This window comes from Monodelphis domestica, chromosome X, assembly GCF_027887165.1.
Source record: "Monodelphis domestica isolate mMonDom1 chromosome X, mMonDom1.pri, whole genome shotgun sequence".
In the NCBI taxonomy this organism is placed as follows: domain Eukaryota; kingdom Metazoa; phylum Chordata; class Mammalia; order Didelphimorphia; family Didelphidae; genus Monodelphis; species Monodelphis domestica.
The window spans coordinates 62,165,768-62,186,540 of record NC_077235.1 but is presented as its reverse complement, the minus strand read 5'-3'; the positions used below and the strand labels follow the sequence as shown (position 1 = coordinate 62,186,540).

The 20,773-nt window shown below is 42.6% G+C and overlaps 1 protein-coding gene across 2 annotated transcripts in view; it reads left to right on the top strand.

Annotated features, from left to right (window-relative positions):
• The window catches only part of SLC25A43 (solute carrier family 25 member 43), a 44,642-nt gene extending 24,102 nt beyond the window's left edge, over nt 1–20,540 (top strand). The window contains exons 4-5 of one of the 2 annotated variants that reach the window (XM_001362791.4): nt 11,451–11,585; nt 19,124–20,540. In XM_001362791.4, the coding sequence (XP_001362828.1) occupies nt 11,451–11,585; nt 19,124–19,324 (336 nt within the window). In that variant the 3' untranslated portion in view covers nt 19,325–20,540. The remainder of the gene's footprint in view (nt 1–11,450; nt 11,586–19,123) is intronic. The other variant, XM_056809871.1, reaches the window with a different exon arrangement.
• The last annotated feature ends 233 nt before the right edge of the window (nt 20,541–20,773 follow it).

Sequence of the window (20,773 nt, the reverse complement as noted above, 5' to 3'; positions counted from 1 at the left end):
TGTACTCTGAGATCCAAAGACATTGACCACCTCACTCTTCCTCACTTAGCACACTCCATCTCATGACCTCTGGCATTTTCACTGGCCCAGCCCCATGCTTGGAATTCTCTCTTTCCTTATCTTCCCTTCTTAGGGGAAGTCAAGCTTCCTTGACTTCAAGTCACAGCCAAAATGCCATATTCTTTAGAAAACCTTTCTCAGTTAGCCTTAATCTTAGGACCTTTCCTCCTTGACTACCTCCAGTTTATCCTGTTTCCATCTTGTTTTAACATGTGTCATCTCCTCCAGGAGACCGAGAGCTCCTTGAGAACAGGACCCATCTCTTGTCTTTTTCTCCCAGTTTCCCCAGCACTTAGCACAGTGCCTGATATCTAATAAGAACTTACTAAATCATTGTTGACTTAACTTCAGCAAGACAAGTTATCATTATCCCCATTTTACAGATGAGCAGACTGAGTCTCAGAGAAATGAACTTGGTGGAGGTCCCACAATGGCTAGGCTTACATCTAAACACCTATCTTCTGTTGGTCTCGGTTCTAGACAACACCCCCTTCCTCCAAATGCCATGTGTTTGCCCACCTTGGTGCCTTTGCTTAACCTGGTCTCCCTTCTTCAAATGCTGTCTTAACCTGTTGACATCCTCTCAGCTGTAACTGCCTCTTTTTCCAGGAAGCCTTCCCCAAATACTTCTCTCCTGTCCCTTCCCCAACAACCCTTCTTTGAATTCCCATCGAAACTGCTTTTCTTGGGTCCCTTGTCCCATTCTGCTAGACCATAGATGTGTTTGTACACATGCTTTAGTTGGCGCCGTTACTAGACTGTTAGTGAGTGGTAGCAGAATACAGACTCAAATTTGCCATTTGTGCCCCATTTATCTTGGAAAAATGTTATGACTGGCAAGCCACGGCAAACGTCAGTCGTCTCCTGCTGCCAGAGTCCAGACCAGCCATGGGGGCATTTCCAGCCAAGATAACCAGAGAAATGGAAAGTCAGTTGGTGGAGAGAAAGGGGCTATGGATGGCAAGTTCCCAGAAGCCCCCATCTAGAGCTGACAGGGCCTCAGAGGCCAGGACATCCAACCCCCTCTTGTTGCTGAGGTGGGAGGCTGAGGCCCAGGGAGGGGAAGGGACTTGTCTAAAGTCACACAGAGATAGAGAACCGAAAGGAGCCTCTGGGGCCATTTAATCTGCCCCTCTCACTTTACAGAGGAGAAACCCGAGGCTGGGGAGGTAAGGTAGCTTGCTTGGAGTCACATAGCTAGCAAGCATCAGAGGGAGATTGAAAGCCAGATCCTCTTGAGTCCTGAGGCAGGCAGGCAGGCAGGCAGGCAGGCAGGATGGGCTGCATGGTATCACAGAGAGTATGGGGGAAAAGATGACGAAATCCAGGGGCCTCAGAGCTGAGTGATAGATGAGTTCCTAAGTAAAGCCTCTGCAAGTTGGAGCCTGCTTTGGGGCAAGAAATAGTTAAAAGGACTTTCTAAGTCAAGCTAGAACAGTGCGCCTTTCTGGGAAGCAGTTGCTTTTTGGCAACCACACAGTAGAAGGCTGTGTTGGCAGCTTCAAGTTAGGGCCCCCCAGATGGGAAAAGGAACACTGAACCACAAGTCACTGTTTCATCAGCACCCCAAAACCTGTGGCTGGCAGAGTCCAGGAGAAGAGGCCCGAGGGAACAAGCTCCAGAGGGGGAGGACAGCCCACGGAGGGAGAGCAAATCCAAATTTGAAGGCCCGTTCGCTAGAGGTTAATCTGAAGCTCAGCTCAAACCGTTAGGGCAGCCAAAGAATGTCCTTCTTTCTTTAAAAAGAAATGGTTCAATACATTTGATTTTCACAAAACCCCCAGGAAAAGGCCTGGCCTTGGAGAAAATGCCATTGCTTCCCCTAGCAGAATCATTCTCATTCTTTTTGGCAGTGAAAGCACCAATTGCCATAGATCACATTGATAGATGCTCCAGTCCAACAGACCCCAGATGTCAATTCAGCCTTTCATGTGGGCCATTTGGCCATGGTTAGTATAGCAAATGGGCTTCGCCAAGGACTCTCCCAGCTGCACAGATTCTCTAAGCTTAGGAACGGAATTCATCATCTTTGGCATCTTCAGTTCTCCTTGGTATTCTCATGTCCGCTTGCATTTGGGGCTCCCAGCAAGCAGCACAATTGGTGAGTGAGACAGAAGTGGTGAGCGCCATAGAAACAATGCTGTTGCCTCGTATGGATGACCCTCCTTCACGGCAGTGTGGTCTTTATGGACCCCACCCTGCTAACATCTAGGAAAGGCTCCCATAATTCTACCAGGAGGAAATCTTGCTTCATTATCCAGGCTTGCTCCCCTCATTCCCCTCTGACATCAAGGACTTTCTATTCTTTACATAGCAGTAAAACCTGGAGTCTGATATTTCAGCACTGCTGTTCCCAGGGGCTGCCAGAGCAGCCTTGAACCCAAGATTGAGTTTCTAAAGGAAAGCCCAGACATCCTTTCCTTTGCATAGAAGCATATTGGGGGAGAACGGGAAAGCACTCTCCTTGACAAGCTATTCCTGGAGGATCTGGGCCTGACCTCTTGGCTCAGTAAGTCAGGGCCCCATTGGTGCCACGATAGAAGATGCCTGTTCATTAGCAAGGCAAGCGTGTCTTTGGATAGAAGAAAAAATAAATAACTATTATTGTAGGCTGGATCTGGGGAATAACAGAGCCACTCTTTCCTTCCCAGAGCTGAGCGGCAGAATCAGAGAATCAGGATTGCAAAGAACACTCTCATTTTTGTCTTTGCATTCCCTGATTTCCTGGGACTCTGGACATGGGAGATGGGGGCTCATGTGTAAGAAATAGACAAGAGCAGGCTGACTTGATCATAGAGGATATGTGTTGAGGGTGGGGAGTAGAGTCATGGCCAGTGAGGATGAAAAGGTAAGTTGGGGCCAAGTTGAGAAGGGTTTTTATGTTATTTTGTATGTCAATTCTAAGTCAGAAGAGCAGAAAGGGCCAGACAAATGGGGTTAAATGACTTGCCCAGGGTCACACAGCTAAGAAGTATTTGAGGCTAGATTTGATCCCAGGGACTCCTGACGCTCTAGCTGCTGTGCTAGCTAGCTTCTTCTGAGTATGGTTTTAAAAGCTAAACAGAGGCATTTCTATTTGATCCTAGAGGTAATAGGGAGCTACTGCAGTTTCTTAAGTAGGGAGGTAACATGGGCAGACTTTAGGGAGGTCACTGGCAGCTGAGTAGAAGATGGGCTAGAGTAGGGAGAGACTTGAGGCAGGGAGGCCCACCAGAAATCAAACAGTAGTCTTGGCAAGAGGTAACATGGACCTCCATAAGGGTGGCAATGCGTGAATAGAGAGGTCAGGCATAAGAGATGATGGAGAGAGAGAAATGACAAGGTCTGGCAACTGATTGGATATGTGGGCTGAGGAAGAGTGAGAAATTGAGGCTAATACTGATGCTACAAACCCGAGAGACTAGTCAGACTAGTATAGGGGGCCAAGTTCAGGCACTCTTTATGATTAATTAACAAACAATCTTATTGAGTTTGGACTTTTTAAGTGCAAAACAAAATGGAATAGTCTTGGCAAGAGTTAACATGGACTTATCCTCCAGTCGTTATCCTCCAGACTTAATTGGCTCAGTGGACCAAGGGCTCAGGCTATTGGCATGCCTTCCTAGTGGCCTAGGAGCCAAAATATCCAGGGCACAAGGACTCACTTCTCTCCACTCAGGCTTCCTCTGACTGGCAGATCATCATGGGCAACAGAGAGGCAAAGGAGGTACAACCAACCCAGTTGGCTGAATAAGTATCTTGTCCTTTGCCTTCCCCTGCTGTGACTGAGTAAACTTCCTTCTATGACGTGTCCAAGAGATTCCTACTCCATCAGCAAGTATTTATTAAGTGCCTAGAAGAAGAGGGAAGGAACTTAAAGGTCCCCCTGCCCCTTTCTTGCACCCTAAACCAGTCCAGCCTCTTTGATCCCTAGCTAAGCAGTAATTGTATCAAAGATGTTGCTGTGTGCTCCACCCACCCACAAGAGAAATCCAGCTCTGTCCTGCATACCCTGCATTGGGTTGGCCTTTGCACAGCTCTGGGCACTTAGAGGAAACTGACTCGATGATGTTGCATTGTCTTTGTCGAGTCCAGAGTGTATGTGTACATGTGAAGAATGCCTGCCTTTCCCTCTTCGCCCCCCGTAGAAGTCAGCAAAATTCCATTCGATTCAATGCTAGTTCACTGGTTAATAAGCAGAATGGTCAGGGCTCAGGAATACAGAAATGAGACAGTCCCTGCCCTCAAGGAGTTTACTTTCTACTAAGGAGAAATCATCTTGATCAATCAGTCAATGAACTCTTAATGAAGTATGTGTCAGGCACTGCTGGACCCTGGGGACATGAAGATGGTAAACAAAATATGCTCTGTGGGGGCTCTACTCAGATCAACAAATACAGGACAGTACATCACAATCTTGGGGCTAGGGAAAATGGGGGAGTGAAGACCAGCCTTTTATCAGAGGTGACATTTGACCTGACGCCTGGAGGGAGTGAGGGGTTCAAAGAGGCCAAGGTCAAGTGGAAGAAAGCACAGTGACTTGCATATGTCACTTGGACAAAGGCCTTTGTAGATGACAGGCGCCCTCTATTTCAATGGCCCCATCTTGCTTTAGATATTCTACAGTATCGAGTATGTCTGGTTAAGTCATCAACAGTCTTGTTCCAGTAGCAGGAAAGTAGATTGAATCTGAAGGCAGAGGACTCAGCTGAAATTCTGACTCTGTTATTAACTGCCAGTGAGACCTTGAGCAAATTTCTGCTTCTCTCTGGGCCTCAATTTCCTCCTATAAAATAAAGCCATCTGGCCTCTGAGGGCCCTTCATCTCTAAGATTCTATGTGTCATGTTAGGCAAGTCCCTTCCCCTTTGGGGCCTCAGTTTCAGCCTGTCAAATGAGGGGGCCAGACTAAATGGCCTTGAAGGTCCCTGCTAGCTCTAAATCTAGGATCCTATGTGTGACCTTAAGCAAGTTTCTTCCCCTCCCTGGGCCTCATTTTCCTTCTCTGTAAAATGCAAGGGTTGGATTATTACGCCTCCAAGGTTCCGTCGAGCTCTAGAGCTAGTCTCAGCCTATGAATCAGTCCTGGTTGCAAGGGGGCATGTGTGATACCTCCAGAGGGGAAAGAGCAGTAGCACATCCCCCATAAAGACCTCGGCTCCTAATAACACAAACGTGTCTCCAGCAGTCTGTCATTCCATGTTGTTTGGGATTCTCCCAGCCTCTGCTGGCACTCATCAGTAAATGCTGCCACCAAGCTGACAAGCTGCATCATTTGAAATGTCACCCAGTGGATTCTGTCATCCTCATAGGCAGATTTACAGTCACTCTGGGCCCAGGGAGAGCGAACATTGGGCCAAGACAGAGGGGGGAGCCCCAAACTCAAAGGGTGGCTCCATTCATCCTGTTTGAGGACATTATACAATGTTAGAGAACTGAAAACAATCATTGGGAGGTGTCAGCTGAGCTTGCTATGGAGGGGCCTTGGCGATCCCTCCTACTCTTTCTCTCCAGTTCTCTAACCTTTGTGGAAGAAGAGACCAGACTGAGAATTTCATTACTTTAGAGAACTCTCGATGATGAAATGCCATCCACCAATGCCGATTAGCCCCCAAGTCATTGCTTTGCACCCTAGCATCTTTGAGAGCTGTCTGAGCATTGAGAAAGTAATTGACTTGCCCAGGGTCATACAGCCAGTATAAGTCAGAGGCAGGATTTGAACTCAGGTATTCCCAACTTTATGGCCAATTGCTATCCATTGGGCTTATGCATTCTCTACCTTTTTGCCACCAAATTGATTCTCACTGGCCAGATTCAGAGGGGACTTACATATGGAAGTCCCACCCCTTTCCCAGGCCTCATCAGTGTCAATATAGGGCCATAGGGAGCTGGAAGGCGCTCTTTTTTTCATTAAGTTTATTTATTTAGAATATTTTCCCATGGTTACATGATTCACGTTATTTCCCTCCCCTCCTCCCACCCCTCCCATAGCCGAGGCACAATTCCACTGGGTTTTACATGTGTCATTGATCAAGACCTATTTCCATATTATTGATAATTGCACTAGGGTTTTTTTTTTAACCCTTACCTTGCATCTTAGAATCAATACTATGCATTGGTTCTAAGGCAAAAGAGTGGTAAGGGCTAGGCAATGGGGGTCAAGTGACTTGCCCAGGGTCACACAGCTGGGAAGTATCTGAGGTCACATTTGAACACAGGACCTCCCACCTCTGGGCCTGGATCTCAATCCACTGAGCTACCCAGCTGCCCCCTTTTTTCCTTTCAAAATGGGCTGTATTGTTCTTTTTACAAACTTAAACTGTATGGTCATTGAGTATGGGGTGGGGGTGGGAGTGGAGGTAGGGACAGTTCATAGATTTGTTTCCTTCCCTTCCCATCCCCAATAATTTACAAGTGTCAGGAAGGAGGGGGATGCTATAGACCTGGTCTGGTTTCCCTTGATGAAGAGAGCTGACCCTATCCCATAGGGCCTAAAGTATCTCTTCTCCAGCAGAACTGAGAAGCTATTCCAACTGGTGTATTCCCTGCTGTCAGCTTTAGGTAGAAAGGAGTGGGTGGGGAGGGAAGGAGGGGTGGGAAAAATGTACCTTAATCTCAAACCTTCCCTCCCCTATTCCATAGCACCCCATATTCCAACACATCCACATTTTAACAGCTTAGTGATTTTAAAGGTCCCCTGTCTAGTCTCCATCCCCAATCATATCCCCTTTGACCCATGTGATCAAGCAGTTGTTTTTCTTCTGTGTTTCTACTCCCACGGTTCTTCCTCTGGATGTGGATAGTGTTCTTTCTCATAGATCCCTCCAAGTTGTTCAGGATCACTGTATTGCCGCTAATGGAGAAGTCCATTACATTCGATTGTACCACAGTGGATCAGTCTCTGTGTATAATGTTCTCCTGGTTCTGCTCCTTTCAACCTGGCAGGTCTTCTTTGCAAGGCAAATACACTGTCTTTTCTGGTTTTCCTCCCAGTCCTTTAAACATCAAAGTTGGACATTTAAGATATGTCTAGGAAGCCACAGAAGGCCCCACTTTTAATGGACAGGGCTGGCCAAGCATCACTATAAACTGAGCATTTTGAATTGCTTCTTCCCTTATGGATCTTCTTCTAACTGCTTTGGGGACTCGGCGCACAGCTTTTCCTGTGCCAAGATGAAAGAGTCTGTCAGTGACCAGAAGCAGCAACTCCTAACTTTTTGTGATGCTCCCTCTTTCCCTGGCTCCTCCCAGCAGCCCATCATCCATGCCCCTCTTTGGGGGCATCACTCTCACTTGCTTCCTTCCATCATGGCATCACATTTTCTCTTCCTCTCCAGCTCTCCCACTGAGGGCCAGAAAGGCAGAACAAGCATTTACAAAGGGCTATCTAGGTGCCTGACCTTGTCCCGGGTGCCAAAGATACAAAAACACAAATGAGCTGACATTCCAATGAGTGAAAAGGACACTGTGCCTGCCTTTCTCTGAGTTCTCTTTTCCTGGCATGGCCCTACTCCTACCCTTGGTTCACCTAAAATCTTGCCCATCTTTTGTGGCCTTGCCCAAATGCTACATTCTCTCTGAAGTCTCCCCTGATGAGGCTGAGAAGAATTATCATTCTAACTAGTGTTTATCTGCTTTGCAAAGTACTGTATAAACTTTATCTCATTTTCTCCTTTCAACAACCCTGGGAACTAGATGCTATTATTATCACCTCCATTTTGCAAATGAGGGAACTGAGGCAGAGGTTAAATAACTTGCCCAGGGTCATGCAGCTAGAAGAATCTAATCAGAATTTGAACTCAGGTCTTCCTAACATCAGTTCCAGGGTTATCTCTATCATGCCACCTAGCTGTCTGTCCCTCTAAGAAGAGCTAATATGTACCCAATGCTCTAGGCTTCGCGAGGAGTTTTACAAATATTATTTCATTTTATCCTTAGAACAATCCTACAACATGCCATCAGTTACTTAAGAGCTAAAGTTCTGGACTTGGAACCAGAAAGATCTGTATCTGAATTCTGCCTCAGGCTACACTTACTAGCTATGTAACCCTGAGTTAGCCTCAGTTTCCTCGTCTGTAAAATGGGGGCAATAATACCGTACATGTCCTAGGGCTATTGTGAAAGGCAGATGAAATCACATGTGTAAAGTGCTTCACAGACTTTAAGGCACTCCAAAAACATTAACTCTGTTAGGTTATATATTGCCATTATGTGTGTCCCATCCCTTTCCCATGTCGTTCCCCCAGCCCATTCCAAGTTGAAAAGGATCTTTCTTTCTCTCCTTGCATATCCCTCTGTATGGACTCTGCTCCTATTGGTGCCTTGCCATTATTGTATGATATGAATTCACATTTAGATTGTATTGGGAGTGATTTCCTGACAATGAGACCTGTGAGGCAGGTAGTACAATTATTATCCTCATTCTACAGATGAGGAAACTGAGGCTTGGGCTGGCTAAGTGACTTGCCAGCAGTCCCACAGCCAATATGGGAATTGAACCCAGGTCTTCTACCCACTGCACCATGCTGCCTTGCTTCATTGATTGTTAAGCTTCCTGAGGGTAGGGAGCAAATCTCTTCATTCCCTATCCATCTCTCCCTATACCTCGCTCAAGCAAGGGCCTGGCCTATGTTCCCTTCCTGTACCATGTCCCGCAATTGCTGAGGAGCAGATGTAACAGGGTGTCTGGGGCCCCTCGCTTCTCTTGGGGGCTCTCAAAGCGTGACTAATTCTGGTACACGTAGCATGCAGCAGCAGGAATGGCTTCCATACTGAGGAAAGCTGCTTGCAGCAACCATGGACTAGTAACCCGATTCCAAGCCATGTTTCTGCCAGCTGAGAATAAGACAATCATTTGGGCCTGCTGGGAGCCAAAAAAATCAGAGGCAGTGTACTTCACATGACATCGGGAAGGCGCCAATCCTCCCTGACCAGTAACGAGGGCTGGCTTTGGAGCTTGGTTTTAGGGGAATTGCTCATGTACACCCAGCCGTACTCACCAGTCACAATGGACTTGGACTTTCCTGTGTCTGAAGTTCCATCCAAAGACGAATATCGCAGCCGATCCACAACTGCCCATTTTGTCCACGTCTACTGAAATGTCTGCTTTCTCCTGGTGTACAAAAGGTACCAGTGGACCACTCTAGATGGCAGCCCATCATCCCTTGGCCTGGCAAGATCTGAGCCCACCTTTTCTCCTTCTCATGTACTTTTAGCTCCCAATCTCCAGAGGTCTCAGTAGGTATAAATGCCAGCCTGTTCACACACCCACCATGAGCATCCCTTTGGCCTCTGTGGAGATTCATTTTCACTTCTTGAGAGACTCTTGCGTTCTATGGCTCACAGCCATCTAAGCAACAGTGGTAGAATTCTGGTCCTGTTTGGATGGGCCTAACTATATCGGGCATGCAACCCAAAAATTTAAAAAACTGAAATATTAGAGGACCCTAAGACTCAAAGACACTTTGGAGATCATTAAGTCCAACCTCTCCACTTTACAGAGGAGGAAACTGAGGCCCAGGGAGAGCTTAGATCTAGAGCTACTAAGGACTCCAAAGGCCATCTAGTCCACCTCTCCCATTTGATAGAGGAAGAGGATGAAGCTAGGGATGAGGAGACTTACTCAAGGTCACACAGCATATCCAAACTCTAGAGCTGAAGGCACCTCAGAATTCATCTAGTTTAACTCCTTCATTTTACAATGGAGGTGAGGAGGACCAAGTCCCAGGGAAGGGAATGGATTTGTCCAAGGTCATGCAGCTGATATCTCAGACAAGCTCCCAATTCAGGCCTTCCTGACTCCAAATCCGGCACTCTAACCACTACATCAAAGGTTCTAGCAAATGCCAGCAAACATGCAGCCCAAACCGGGTTAAAATGTAATTGGAAAATGTCTAATGAAATAAATAAGAATAAAATATAACAGAGAATGTTAATTTGTGATTTTCTAAGTCAACATATGGTCTGCAGTGATCTGTTTCTATTAATTTAATGCATTTGTACGATATGAAACTGCCATCCCATAGGATGACTTGGGCTTTGAGATCTACCTAAGTGTGAGACTTCTGGACAAGATGGGTGCCAGGCTGGGAGAGAGATCATGCAGGTTCCCCGTATCTACTCCCAAAAAAACCCTGACGTTCGCAGCAGACAAAATGATGATCAAGAAACTATAGAAGATGACTTCTCCCATCCCAGAATTGCACCAAAAAACTGCCAGGAGGCCACAGTCAATAGGAAAAGGGGCCCCTCCAGCAAAGTGAGTGCCAGCCAGACCAGCAACTTTGAGATACATGTGGCCTCTAGAGCTCTGAGTCTGGAGACAACAAGAGTAGAGGGCTCCCCAAGGCTTTATTTTTTTTTTAATTTTTTTGACATTTTTTTATTTGGTCAATTTCAAACATTATTCCTTGGTTACAAAAATCATTTTCTATTCCTCCCTCCCCTCCCATAGCCGATGAACAATTCCACTGGGTACTACATGTGTCCTTGACCAGAAACTATTTCCATATTGTTGTTATTGGCACTAGAATGTTCATTTAGAGTCTCCATCCCCAATGACATGGGTCAAAGGGGATATGATTGGGGATATAGACTCGCCAAGGCTTTAAATTGTGGCAGGAAAAACTGGAAGCTTCCAAAGGTAGAATAAGAATCTTACTGTGATTAAGCATGAGATACTTGTGCTTAAATTTCTTTTTTTTTGCTGTTGCTTAATAAAATGGGATGATCCCTGATCCCTTATTATCTGTTACAAACAGATTCAGGGTCAGGGCAGTTAGGTGGCTCAGTGGATAGAGAGCCAAGCCTGGATACGGGAGATCCTGGATTTAAATCTGGCCTCAGACACTTCCTAGCTATGTGACCTTGGGCAGGTAACTTGATCCCCATTGCCTAATCCTTACCACTTGCACTTCTGCCTTGAAACTAATACATAGTATTGATTCTAAGATAGAAAGGAAAAGTTTTTAATTTAAAAAAAAATTTTAAAAGACTCAGGGAATATAATCAGTAGAAAACTTGCTGCTGGTACATTCTCTGGTAGTAGGTAAATTCTGTGACTGCTTGGTCCTTCCTTGTTGATTTTATTATTTTTTTCTAAAACCCTTACCTAGAGTCAATACTATGTATTGATTGGTTCCAAGGCAGAAGGGTGGTAAGGGCTAGGCAGTGGGGATGAAGTGACTTGCCCAGGATCACACAGCTAGCAAATGTATAAGACCAGATTTGAACCTAGGACCTCCTGTCTCTAGACCTGGCTCTCAATACACTGAGTCTCCTAGCTTCCCCCTCCTTCCTTATTTATAATCTTGTCATTAAGGACAGAATTCAGAGCTCCAACAGGAGTTCTCATCTATACTTATTGGGCCCTATGTCTCCTAGTGATTAACCTGTCCATCTCTTCCCTCCCAGGCCCAGAGTCACTGCTTCTCTCCTTATGGTAGAGTAGATCCCAATTTCTCAGGGGCAGTGGACTGCTTCCGGCAGATAGTGAAGACCCAGGGTGTGCCAGCCCTCTGGAATGGACTAACAGCCAACTTGCTAAAGGTGAGAAGGTTAGGTACCTTGTCGTATGTTCAGAAGACTCTTTCTCCTCTGTCCTCTCTTGAAAACCTTCCAGCCTCACAACGAGTGCTCGAGGCTCCTCCGTAATAGCAGTGGTCCCAAAGCATGAGGAGGACTGGGAAAAGAAGACTAGTACCCTTGCAGAGGGAAACAATGCCCTGATCAGACTGACATGGGTACTCCTTCCCTCTGCAAGGATGCTATTCAGAAGCCCCAAGTTTGAGTCCCGGGGCTGACGTTCCCTGACTGAGTGAATATGAGAGCTGCCGAAAATCTCATGAATTTCTGTCTTTTCATCTATCTAATGGGATTAATAGTGCCTGCCCATCACAAAGCTGTTGGGAGAAAAGTTCTGTGGAAGCCAGAATGCTACATAAGCATGAACCTTTATTGGGACTGGATGGCATTCCAAGACATTTGAGCAATTAAAGTGTCTCTTGCTGAGCAAATAATCAAACAAAACTCAGTGGGGTAGATTCATCTGCTCACAGATTAACACCAGACCTCATATTTATGCCATTGGCTTCCTGTCCATTCTATAGGACAAATCACTTCTTTCCCTTCCCCCTCTCCTCTGTGCCAGTTTCCATGCCGTGCTCCCTGATCAATCAATGTATAAGCATTCATTAAGCACTCTCCAAATGCCAACCTCTGCCCTCGAGGAACTGCCATTCTAATGTCACAGTAGCTGCTGCATTTGCCTCCCCTGGCACTTCGAGACACCTCTTGTTGTGTCATAGCTTTAAAAGCTTTAAAAGTATTTTAGGAGGTTTTTTAAATTAATTTATGTAGTCAATTTAGAACATTATTCCTTCGTTACAAGAATTACATTATTTCCCTCCTTCCCCCCACCCTTCCCATAGCCGAGGCACAATTCCACTGCATTTTACATGTGTCCTTGATCAGAACCTATTTCCATGTTGTTGATGTTTGCACTAGGATGTTCATTTAGAGTCTACATCCCCAGCCACAACCCCTGGACCCACGTAATCAAGCAGTTGTTTTTCTTCGGTGTTTTTACTCCCACAGTGTTTCCTCTGGGTGTGGATAGTGGTTTTTCTCGTAGATTCCTCCACGTTGTTCAGGATCACTGCATTGCCACTAATGGAGAAGCCCATTACATTCGACTGTACCACAGTTTATCAGTCTCTGTGTACAATGTTCTCCTGGTTCTGCTTCTCTCACTGTGCATCAATTCCTGGAGGCTGTTCCAGTTCCCACGGAATTCCTCCAATTTATTACTCCTTTGAGCTCAATAGTATTCCATCATCAACATATACCACAATTAGTTCAGCCATTCACCAATGGGAGGGCATCCCCTCATTTTCCGATTTTTTCTGGCCACCACAAAGAGCGCAGCTATGAATATTCTTGTACAAGTCTTTTTCCTTATTATCTCTTTTGGGTACAAACCCAGCAGTGCTATGGCTGGATCAAAGGGCAGACAGTCTTTTAGTGCCCTTTGGGCATAGTTCCAAATTGCCCTCCAGAATGGTTGGATCAGTTCACAACTCCACCAGCAATGCATTAATGTCCCAACTTTGCCACATCTCCTCCAGCATTCATTACTTTCCATAACTGTCATGTTAGCCAATCTGCTAGGTCTGAGGGGATACCTCAGAGTTGTTTTGATTTGTATCTCTCTGATTATAAGAGATTTAGAACACTTCTTCATGTGCTTATTAATAATTTTGATTTCTTTAACTCAAAACTGCCTATTCATATCCCTTGCCCATTTATCAGTTAGCTTGATGTTTTTTGTACAATTGGTTTAGCTCTTTGTAAATTTGAGTAATTAGACCTTTGTCAGGTTTTTGTTATGAAGATTGTTTCCCAATTTGTTGCTTCCCTTCTAATTTTGCATCAATGGTTTTGTTTGTACAAAAACTTTTTAATTTGATGTAATCAAAATTATTGATTTTACATTTTGTGATTTTTTTCTAGCTCTTGCTTGGTTTTAAAATCTTTCCTTTCCCAAAGGTCTGACATGCATACTATTCTGTGTTCACCTAATTTGCTTATAGTTTCCTTCTTTATATTCAGATCATTCACCCATTCTAAGTTTCTCTTGGTGTAGGGTGTGAGATGTTGATCCAAGCCTAATCTCTCCCACACTGTCTTCCAATTTTCCCAGCAGTTTTTATCAAAAAGTGGGTTTTGGTCCCAAAAGCTGGGGTCTTTGGGTTTGTCATAGACTGTCTTGATGAGGTCACTTACCCAAGTCTATTCCACTGATCTTCCTTTCTGTCTCTTAGCCAGTACCAAATTGTTTTGATGACTGCTGCTTTGTAATATAGTTTGATATCTGGGACTGCATGTCCTCCTTCCTTCCCAGTTTTTTTCATGATTTCCCTGGATATCCTTGATCTTTTGTTCTTCCTAATGAACTTTGTTATGGTGTTTTCTAATTCAGTAAAAAAGTTTTTTGGTAGTTCTCTGAGTATGGCACTAAATAAGTAAATTAATTTGGGTAGGATTGTCATTTTTATTATGTTAGCTTATCCTACCCATGAGCAATTAATGTTTTTCCAATTATTTAGATCTAGTTTTAATTGTGTGGAGACTGTTTTGTAGATGTGTTCATATAGTTCCTGTGTTTGTCTCGGCAGATATATTCCTAAGGATTTTATATTGTCTAGGGTGATTCTAAATGGAATTTCTCTTTCTAATTCCTGCTGCTGAGATTTGCTGGAGATATATAGAAATGCTGATGACTTCTGTGGGTTTATTTTGTATCCTGCAACTTTGCTAAAGTTGTTGATTATTTCAATTAGCTTTTTGGTTGATTCTCTAGGATTCTTTAAGTAAACCATCATATCATCTGCAAAGAGTGAAAGCTTGGTCTCCTCATTGCCTATTTTAATACTTTCAATTTCTTTTTCTTCTCTAATCACTACAGCTAATGTGTCTAATACAATGTTAAATAATAGTGGTGATAATGGGCATCCTTGCTTCACTCCTGATCTTATTGGGAAGGCTTCTAGTTTATCCCCATTGCAGATGATGTTTGCTGATGGTTTTAGATATATACTGTTTATTATTTTTAGGAAAGGCCCTTCTATTCCTATACTTTCTAGTGATTTGTATAGGAATGAGTGTTGTATTTTATCAAAGGCTTTTCCTGCATCTATTGAGACAATCATGTGATTTTTGTTTGCTTCCTTGTTAATATGGTCAATTATGTGGATGGTTTTCCTAATATTGAACCATCCTTGCATTCCTGGTATGAATCCCACCTGATCATAGTGAATAACCCTTGTGATGACTTGCTGGAATTTTTTGCTAATATCCTATTTAAGATTTTTGAATCTATATTCATTAGGGAGATTGGTCTATAGTTTTCTTTCTCTGTTTTTGACCTGCCTGGCTTTGGAATCAGTACCACATTTGTGTCATAAAAGGAATTTGGTAGAACTCCTTCTTTGCTTATTCTGTCAAAGAGTTTGTTTAATATTGGCATTCGATGTTCTTTGAATGTTTGATGGAATTCATTTGTGAATCCATCTGGACCTGGGAATTTCTTCTTAGGGAGTTCTTTGATGGCTTGTTCAATTTCTTTTTCTGAAATGGGGTTGCTTAGGTAGGCTATTTCTTCCTCTGTTAGTTTAGGCAATTTATATTTTTGTAAATATTCATCCATATCATCTAGATTGCTATATTTGTTGCCATATAATTGGGCATAAGAGTTTTTAATGATTGACTTAATTTCCTCTTCATTAGAGGTGAGACTGCCCTTTTCGTAATGAATATTGTCAATTTGGTTTTCTTCTTTCCTTTTTTTAATTAGATTGACCAGTACTTTGTCTATTTTATTTGTTTTTTTCAAAGTACCAGCTTCTAGTCTTATTTATTAAATCAATAGTTCTTTGACTTTCAGTTTTATTAATTTCTCCTTTGATTTTTAAGATCTCTATTTTAGTCTTCATCTGAGGATTTTTAATTTGTTCATTTTCTAGTTTTTTTAATTTGCATGCCCAATTTATTGACCTCTGCCCTCTCTTATTAATATATGAACTCAAGGATATAAATTTTCCCCTGAGTATTACTTTGGCTGCATCCCATAGATTTTGAAAGGATGTCTCATCACTGCCATCTTCTTCTATGAAGTTATTAATTGTTTCTATGATTTGTTCTTTAACCAATTCTGGAGAATCATATTGTTTAATTTCCAATTAATTTTTGATTTGCCTCTTCATGTACCCTTACTAATTATTATTTTCATTGCATTGTGGTCTGAGATGGTTACATATAGTATTTCTGCTCTTTTGCACTTGTTTGAAATGTTTTTATGCCCTAATACAAGGTCAATCTTTGTGAATGTACCATGTGCTGCTGAAAAGAAGATGTATTCCTTTTTGTCCCTATTTATTTTTCTTCGCATATCTACTAATTCTAATTTTTCTAAGATTTCATTCACTTTTCTTACCTCTTTCTTATTTATTTTTTGTTTTGATTTATCTAGTTCTGATAGAGGAAGGTTCAGGTCTCCCACTAGTAGAGTTTTTCTATCTTTTTCATCCTTGAGCTCCTCTAGTTTCTCCATTAGAAATTTGGATGCTATGTCATTTGGTGCATACGTGTTGAGTATTGATATCTCCTCATTGTCTATACTGCCCTTTATCAGGTTGCAATTACCTTCCCTATCTCTTTTAACTAGATCTATTTTTACTTTGGCTTTGTCAGATATCATGATTGCAACTCCTACCTCCTTTTTATTAGTTGATGCCCAATAGATTTGTCTCCATCCTCTTACCTTTACCCTATGCCTATCTCCCTTTCTCATGTGTGTTTCTTGTAGACAGTATATGATAGGGTTTGGGATTCTAGTCCACTCTGCTATTCATTTGCATTTTATGGGTGAGTTCATGTCATTCACATTCAGAGTTATGATTACCAGCTGTGTATTTCCCAACATTTTGATTTCCACTCCTAGTCCTGCCTTTTCTTCTTTCACTATTTCCTTCTACACCAATGTTTTGTTTTTAATTAGTCCCCCTAATTCCCACCCTTATTTTACTTCCCTTTCAACCCCCTCCCTTCTTATTTCCCCCCTTATTTTCTTTACAGTCTTTTTAAACTACCTCCCAACTTCTCCCTCCCTTGTACTGCTTTCCTCCCTAACAGTCTGTTTGTTACCCTTCTACTTCCCTATGGGGAGCAAATAAATTCTCTGCCCCAATGGATTTGATTATTTTTCCCTCTTTGAGTCAATATCAATTCACATAAGAGTTGAGTATTTCCTATCTCCAACCTCTTTACCCTTCCAGTGTATTGATGTTCTCCCCCCTCCTTCCATGAGCTTCTTTGTGATATATTAATTTACCCCCTTTTGTTTCTTTTCCCATTTCTTTTAGTATTAACCTCTTTTTTGTCTCTAGTTGTATATATATATTTATATATATTTGTATTTATGATTACATATATCTGTATACATATTTATGTCTTGGTATTTCATCCTATACACTTTGTCACTGTTCCCTCTAAGTGTAATTCTTCTACCTGCCCAGGTGATAATAACAATTTTTAAGAGTTACCAATGACCTCTTTTCTTATAGGGATACATATCAATTTAACTTATTGGGTCTCTTTAAAAAAAGGAGGTTTTTTGTTTTTGTTTTTCCCTCTTTCTTAATTACCTTTTGATGATTTTCTTGAGTTCTTGGGCATCAAATTTTCTGTTCAGGTCTGGTCTTTTCTTTACAAATGCTTGGAATTTTTCTATTTTGTTAAATGACCATACTTTCCCCTGTAAGAATGTAGTCAGTTTTGCTGGGTAGTTGATTCTTGGTTGTTGACCTAGTTCCCTTGTTTTCAGGAATATCATATTCCATGCCTTTCAGTCCTTCAGTACAGATGCAGCCAGTTCCTGTGTTATCCTCACTGTGGTTTCATGGTATCTGATTGACTTCTTCTTAACAGCTTGTAATATTTTTTCCTTGGTCTTATAGTTCTTGAATTTGGCTATAACATTCCTGGGTATTGTCAGTTGGGGATTAAGTACAGGAAGTGATCTGTGGATTCTTTCAATCTCCACTTTTCCCTCTTGTTCTAGAATATTGGGGGCATTTTCTTGAATAATTTCCTGTAGTATGATGTCCAGGCTTTTTCTTTTGTCATGGTCTTCTGGTAGACCAATGATTCTTAAGTTGTCTCTCCTGGACCAATTTTCTAAATCTTCTGTTTTGTGAATGAGGTGCTTCATATTTTCCTCATTTTTTTCATTCTTTTGATTTTGTTTTATAGTGTCCTGCTGCCTTGTGAATTCACTTAATTCTAGTTGTTGTATTCTGATTCTTAAAGCCTGGATTTCATCCCTGGCTTTTTGGTCATCCTTCTTCTGGTCTGATTTTCTTTGCCTCATCTTTCATCTCCTTTGCCTCATTTTCAAACTGGTTGATTTTGGCTTTCAAGACGCTATTTTCTTGTTTTAGTTCAAGTGCCTCCGTTTCCAGATGACTTATCTTAGTTTTAAGTTCTTTTCCCCATTGTCTTCAGCCTCTTTTAATTGTGTTTTGAATTGTATTTTGAATTCTTCCAAAGCCTGTGTCCAATTTGCTGGGGTTTCTGTTTTATTGCTTGGAGTTCCCTCGTTGTTCTCTATTCCATTTGCTCTTTGTTCATTGCCTGTATAGAAGCTATCGATTGTAATTTCTTTTTTCTTGTTTTTGTTGTTTGCTCATATTTACCCCTTCTTTACTCCATGATGTTGCCTGAGATCTTGCTCCTCTCATTTTTTGTGTGTGGCTTTGGGCTCTTCTTTCCACCTTCACCCTTGGTGCTTTGTGAGTAAATCTCTCAGTGCAGTCTGTGGGGGAGGTTTGTTGGAGCTTGAGCTTCCCTGCCCTCTGGAGGCTTTGATGGGATTAAGTCCAGCAGTCTGTGTGGGAGGGGTTTTGGAACTTAAGCTTCCCTGCCATCTGAAGACTTTGATGGGATTAAGTCCAGTTGGGTTGCTGAATGTTCCCTGAGGACAAAACCTTGTGAAGGGGGGAGCAATATGGAGTGTCTCCACTGCTACAACTATGCCTCCAGCTCTGTACTCTGCCTTTCTTCTCTAACTGCTACCCCACTGCCTGTGTTGGACACTCTGAGCCTAGCACAGCTTTGCCCACAAGGTACTCCCTCCAGACCAATGCCTTTGCCCCCCAGAGGTTCCAGCTGCCACTGGAGGCTTAGCACTCTAGGTGGGGGAGGGGTCCTGAGCCCTTACTTCTTCCTTCCACTTAAACCAGAATATTCTAGAATTCTAACTTTTGGTGGGGCATACCTTTTAAGTTGAGTCCAGCAGGAGGGTTCCTTAGCTCTGTCTTGTTGTTTGGTTTGATTTTCAGTCCCCTAGGAGCATTTAGTTTGTAATTGGTAAGGAAGGGTTTTCAGAGGTCTGAATTTTTGCTGCCTCTATGCCACCATCTTGACTCTGCCTGTTTAAAAGTATTTTAAAAGCATTTAAAAGCATTATTTACATTTTTTTAATTCTTCAACTGGATTTTAAACTGATGTTTTGTTCTATTTTTTTACAGATAGTTCCATATTTTGGAGTTATGTTTAGCACTTTTGAGTTTTGCAAGAGGATCTGCCTTTATCAGAATGGCTACACTGTGTCCCCTTTGAGCTATAAGCTCACCCCAGGGGTAGATCAGAGTTTACAGCCACAAGAGTTACGGGAATTTCAGAAGTTACTCAAAAATGGCAAATTGGGGGCAAGAAAACCCACCTTGTAAAACTGAACAAAGCTGAGACTATATGGCTTAAAGGTATGTTAAAAGCATATATATGTGTGGTCAGAAGTGGCTGCCTCCATCTACTGTCCTGAAAAAATGAGAAGCTGGAACTTTACAGCACCATCTGATCTGTGGACCACTGCCCCATTTCTTGGCTGAACCACTGCAGACTTGGAGGCCAACAGATTAAAGTGCCTGGAGCTGTCCATCACTGTCCTGTAAATGACACCCAGTTACCCAGGGATTTCCCAGACTGGGCAGTTGGTCCCAGTTCACAGCTTCCCAAGGTCAGTTCGCCAAAGCAACCATCAAACTCATCTCTTTAGTGAATAGATGATAAAGACCAGAAGAAGCAGATTTTCTGGGCTCTTAACCTTAAAAAAGAGCTCAGAATGTAGGCTTAAATGTGCATAAACAGAGTGGGCATCATGCCGGCTTGCACTTTGCTTGCCAGTATCTGAAGCTTACAGCAACTTGCAAAGACTACAAAATTTACCCAGAGTGGCACAGACCCAGGTGGAATAGTTTGGCCCAGACCTTCCTAGATTAAGGGATCATGGCTTTATCCTTGCCCTATTTAGTATCATAGAATAGGTCAAGTTTCCAAAGAAAAAAGGCATGAGAAAGTACTTCCCAAATATTTTCTTTTATATTCTGGAAGTCTGGGACATCCATTAAGTAACACGTTTTTATTTAGATCCATTTCATGATGTCAAGAAACTCCAAACTGCCCTTGACAGACGCTATAGTCTATAAAAGTGACTTACCAATGCCTCCGACCATCATAATTTCACTCTTCCCTAGCAAAGCCAAGAATTAGTGCATAATTTTGATAGCTCCGTTTATTTTATACCATGGCCCAGTTGCAAAGAAGGAAAGTCCAAGAGCCTTAGCTTAATTTTAGAAGGTCATAAAGTTTGAATCTTATATGAATCATGAAATGATCTCCAAATGACCCCAAAACAGAACAGAACTGAAAAGAACTTTGAGCTAATCATAACCAAGTGGAGAATTGTTTTTCAGGAGCAAAATACCTTGGAGGGTCAACACTAAGGGCATATGACTGTACCTTTGAAATAATGCTCACTTACATTGTTCCAAAAATAATATCTAGTTGTTCATTTAATGGCCATGTCTTTGTGGTTGGGTAATTTTTCTCTTCTTTTTCAATATTTGGAAGGTATATTGTATATTAAAGTTCCTAATGGGTTATTTACTTATTTGTTTCCTTCTTTATGTGGCCTCAAGCATCTACTCAGCAATGATATAGATCAATGGTTAGTAAGATTCTAAAATCCAGAGCTAAAAGGACCATAGAATCTAACACCCTCGTTTTACCCAGGAGGAGCCTGGGGCTCAGGGAGGGGAAATCATTTGCCTGAGGTCCTACATAGACTTTTAGATCTATCACTAGAAATGACCTCAGAGGTCATCTAGCCTACCTCATCC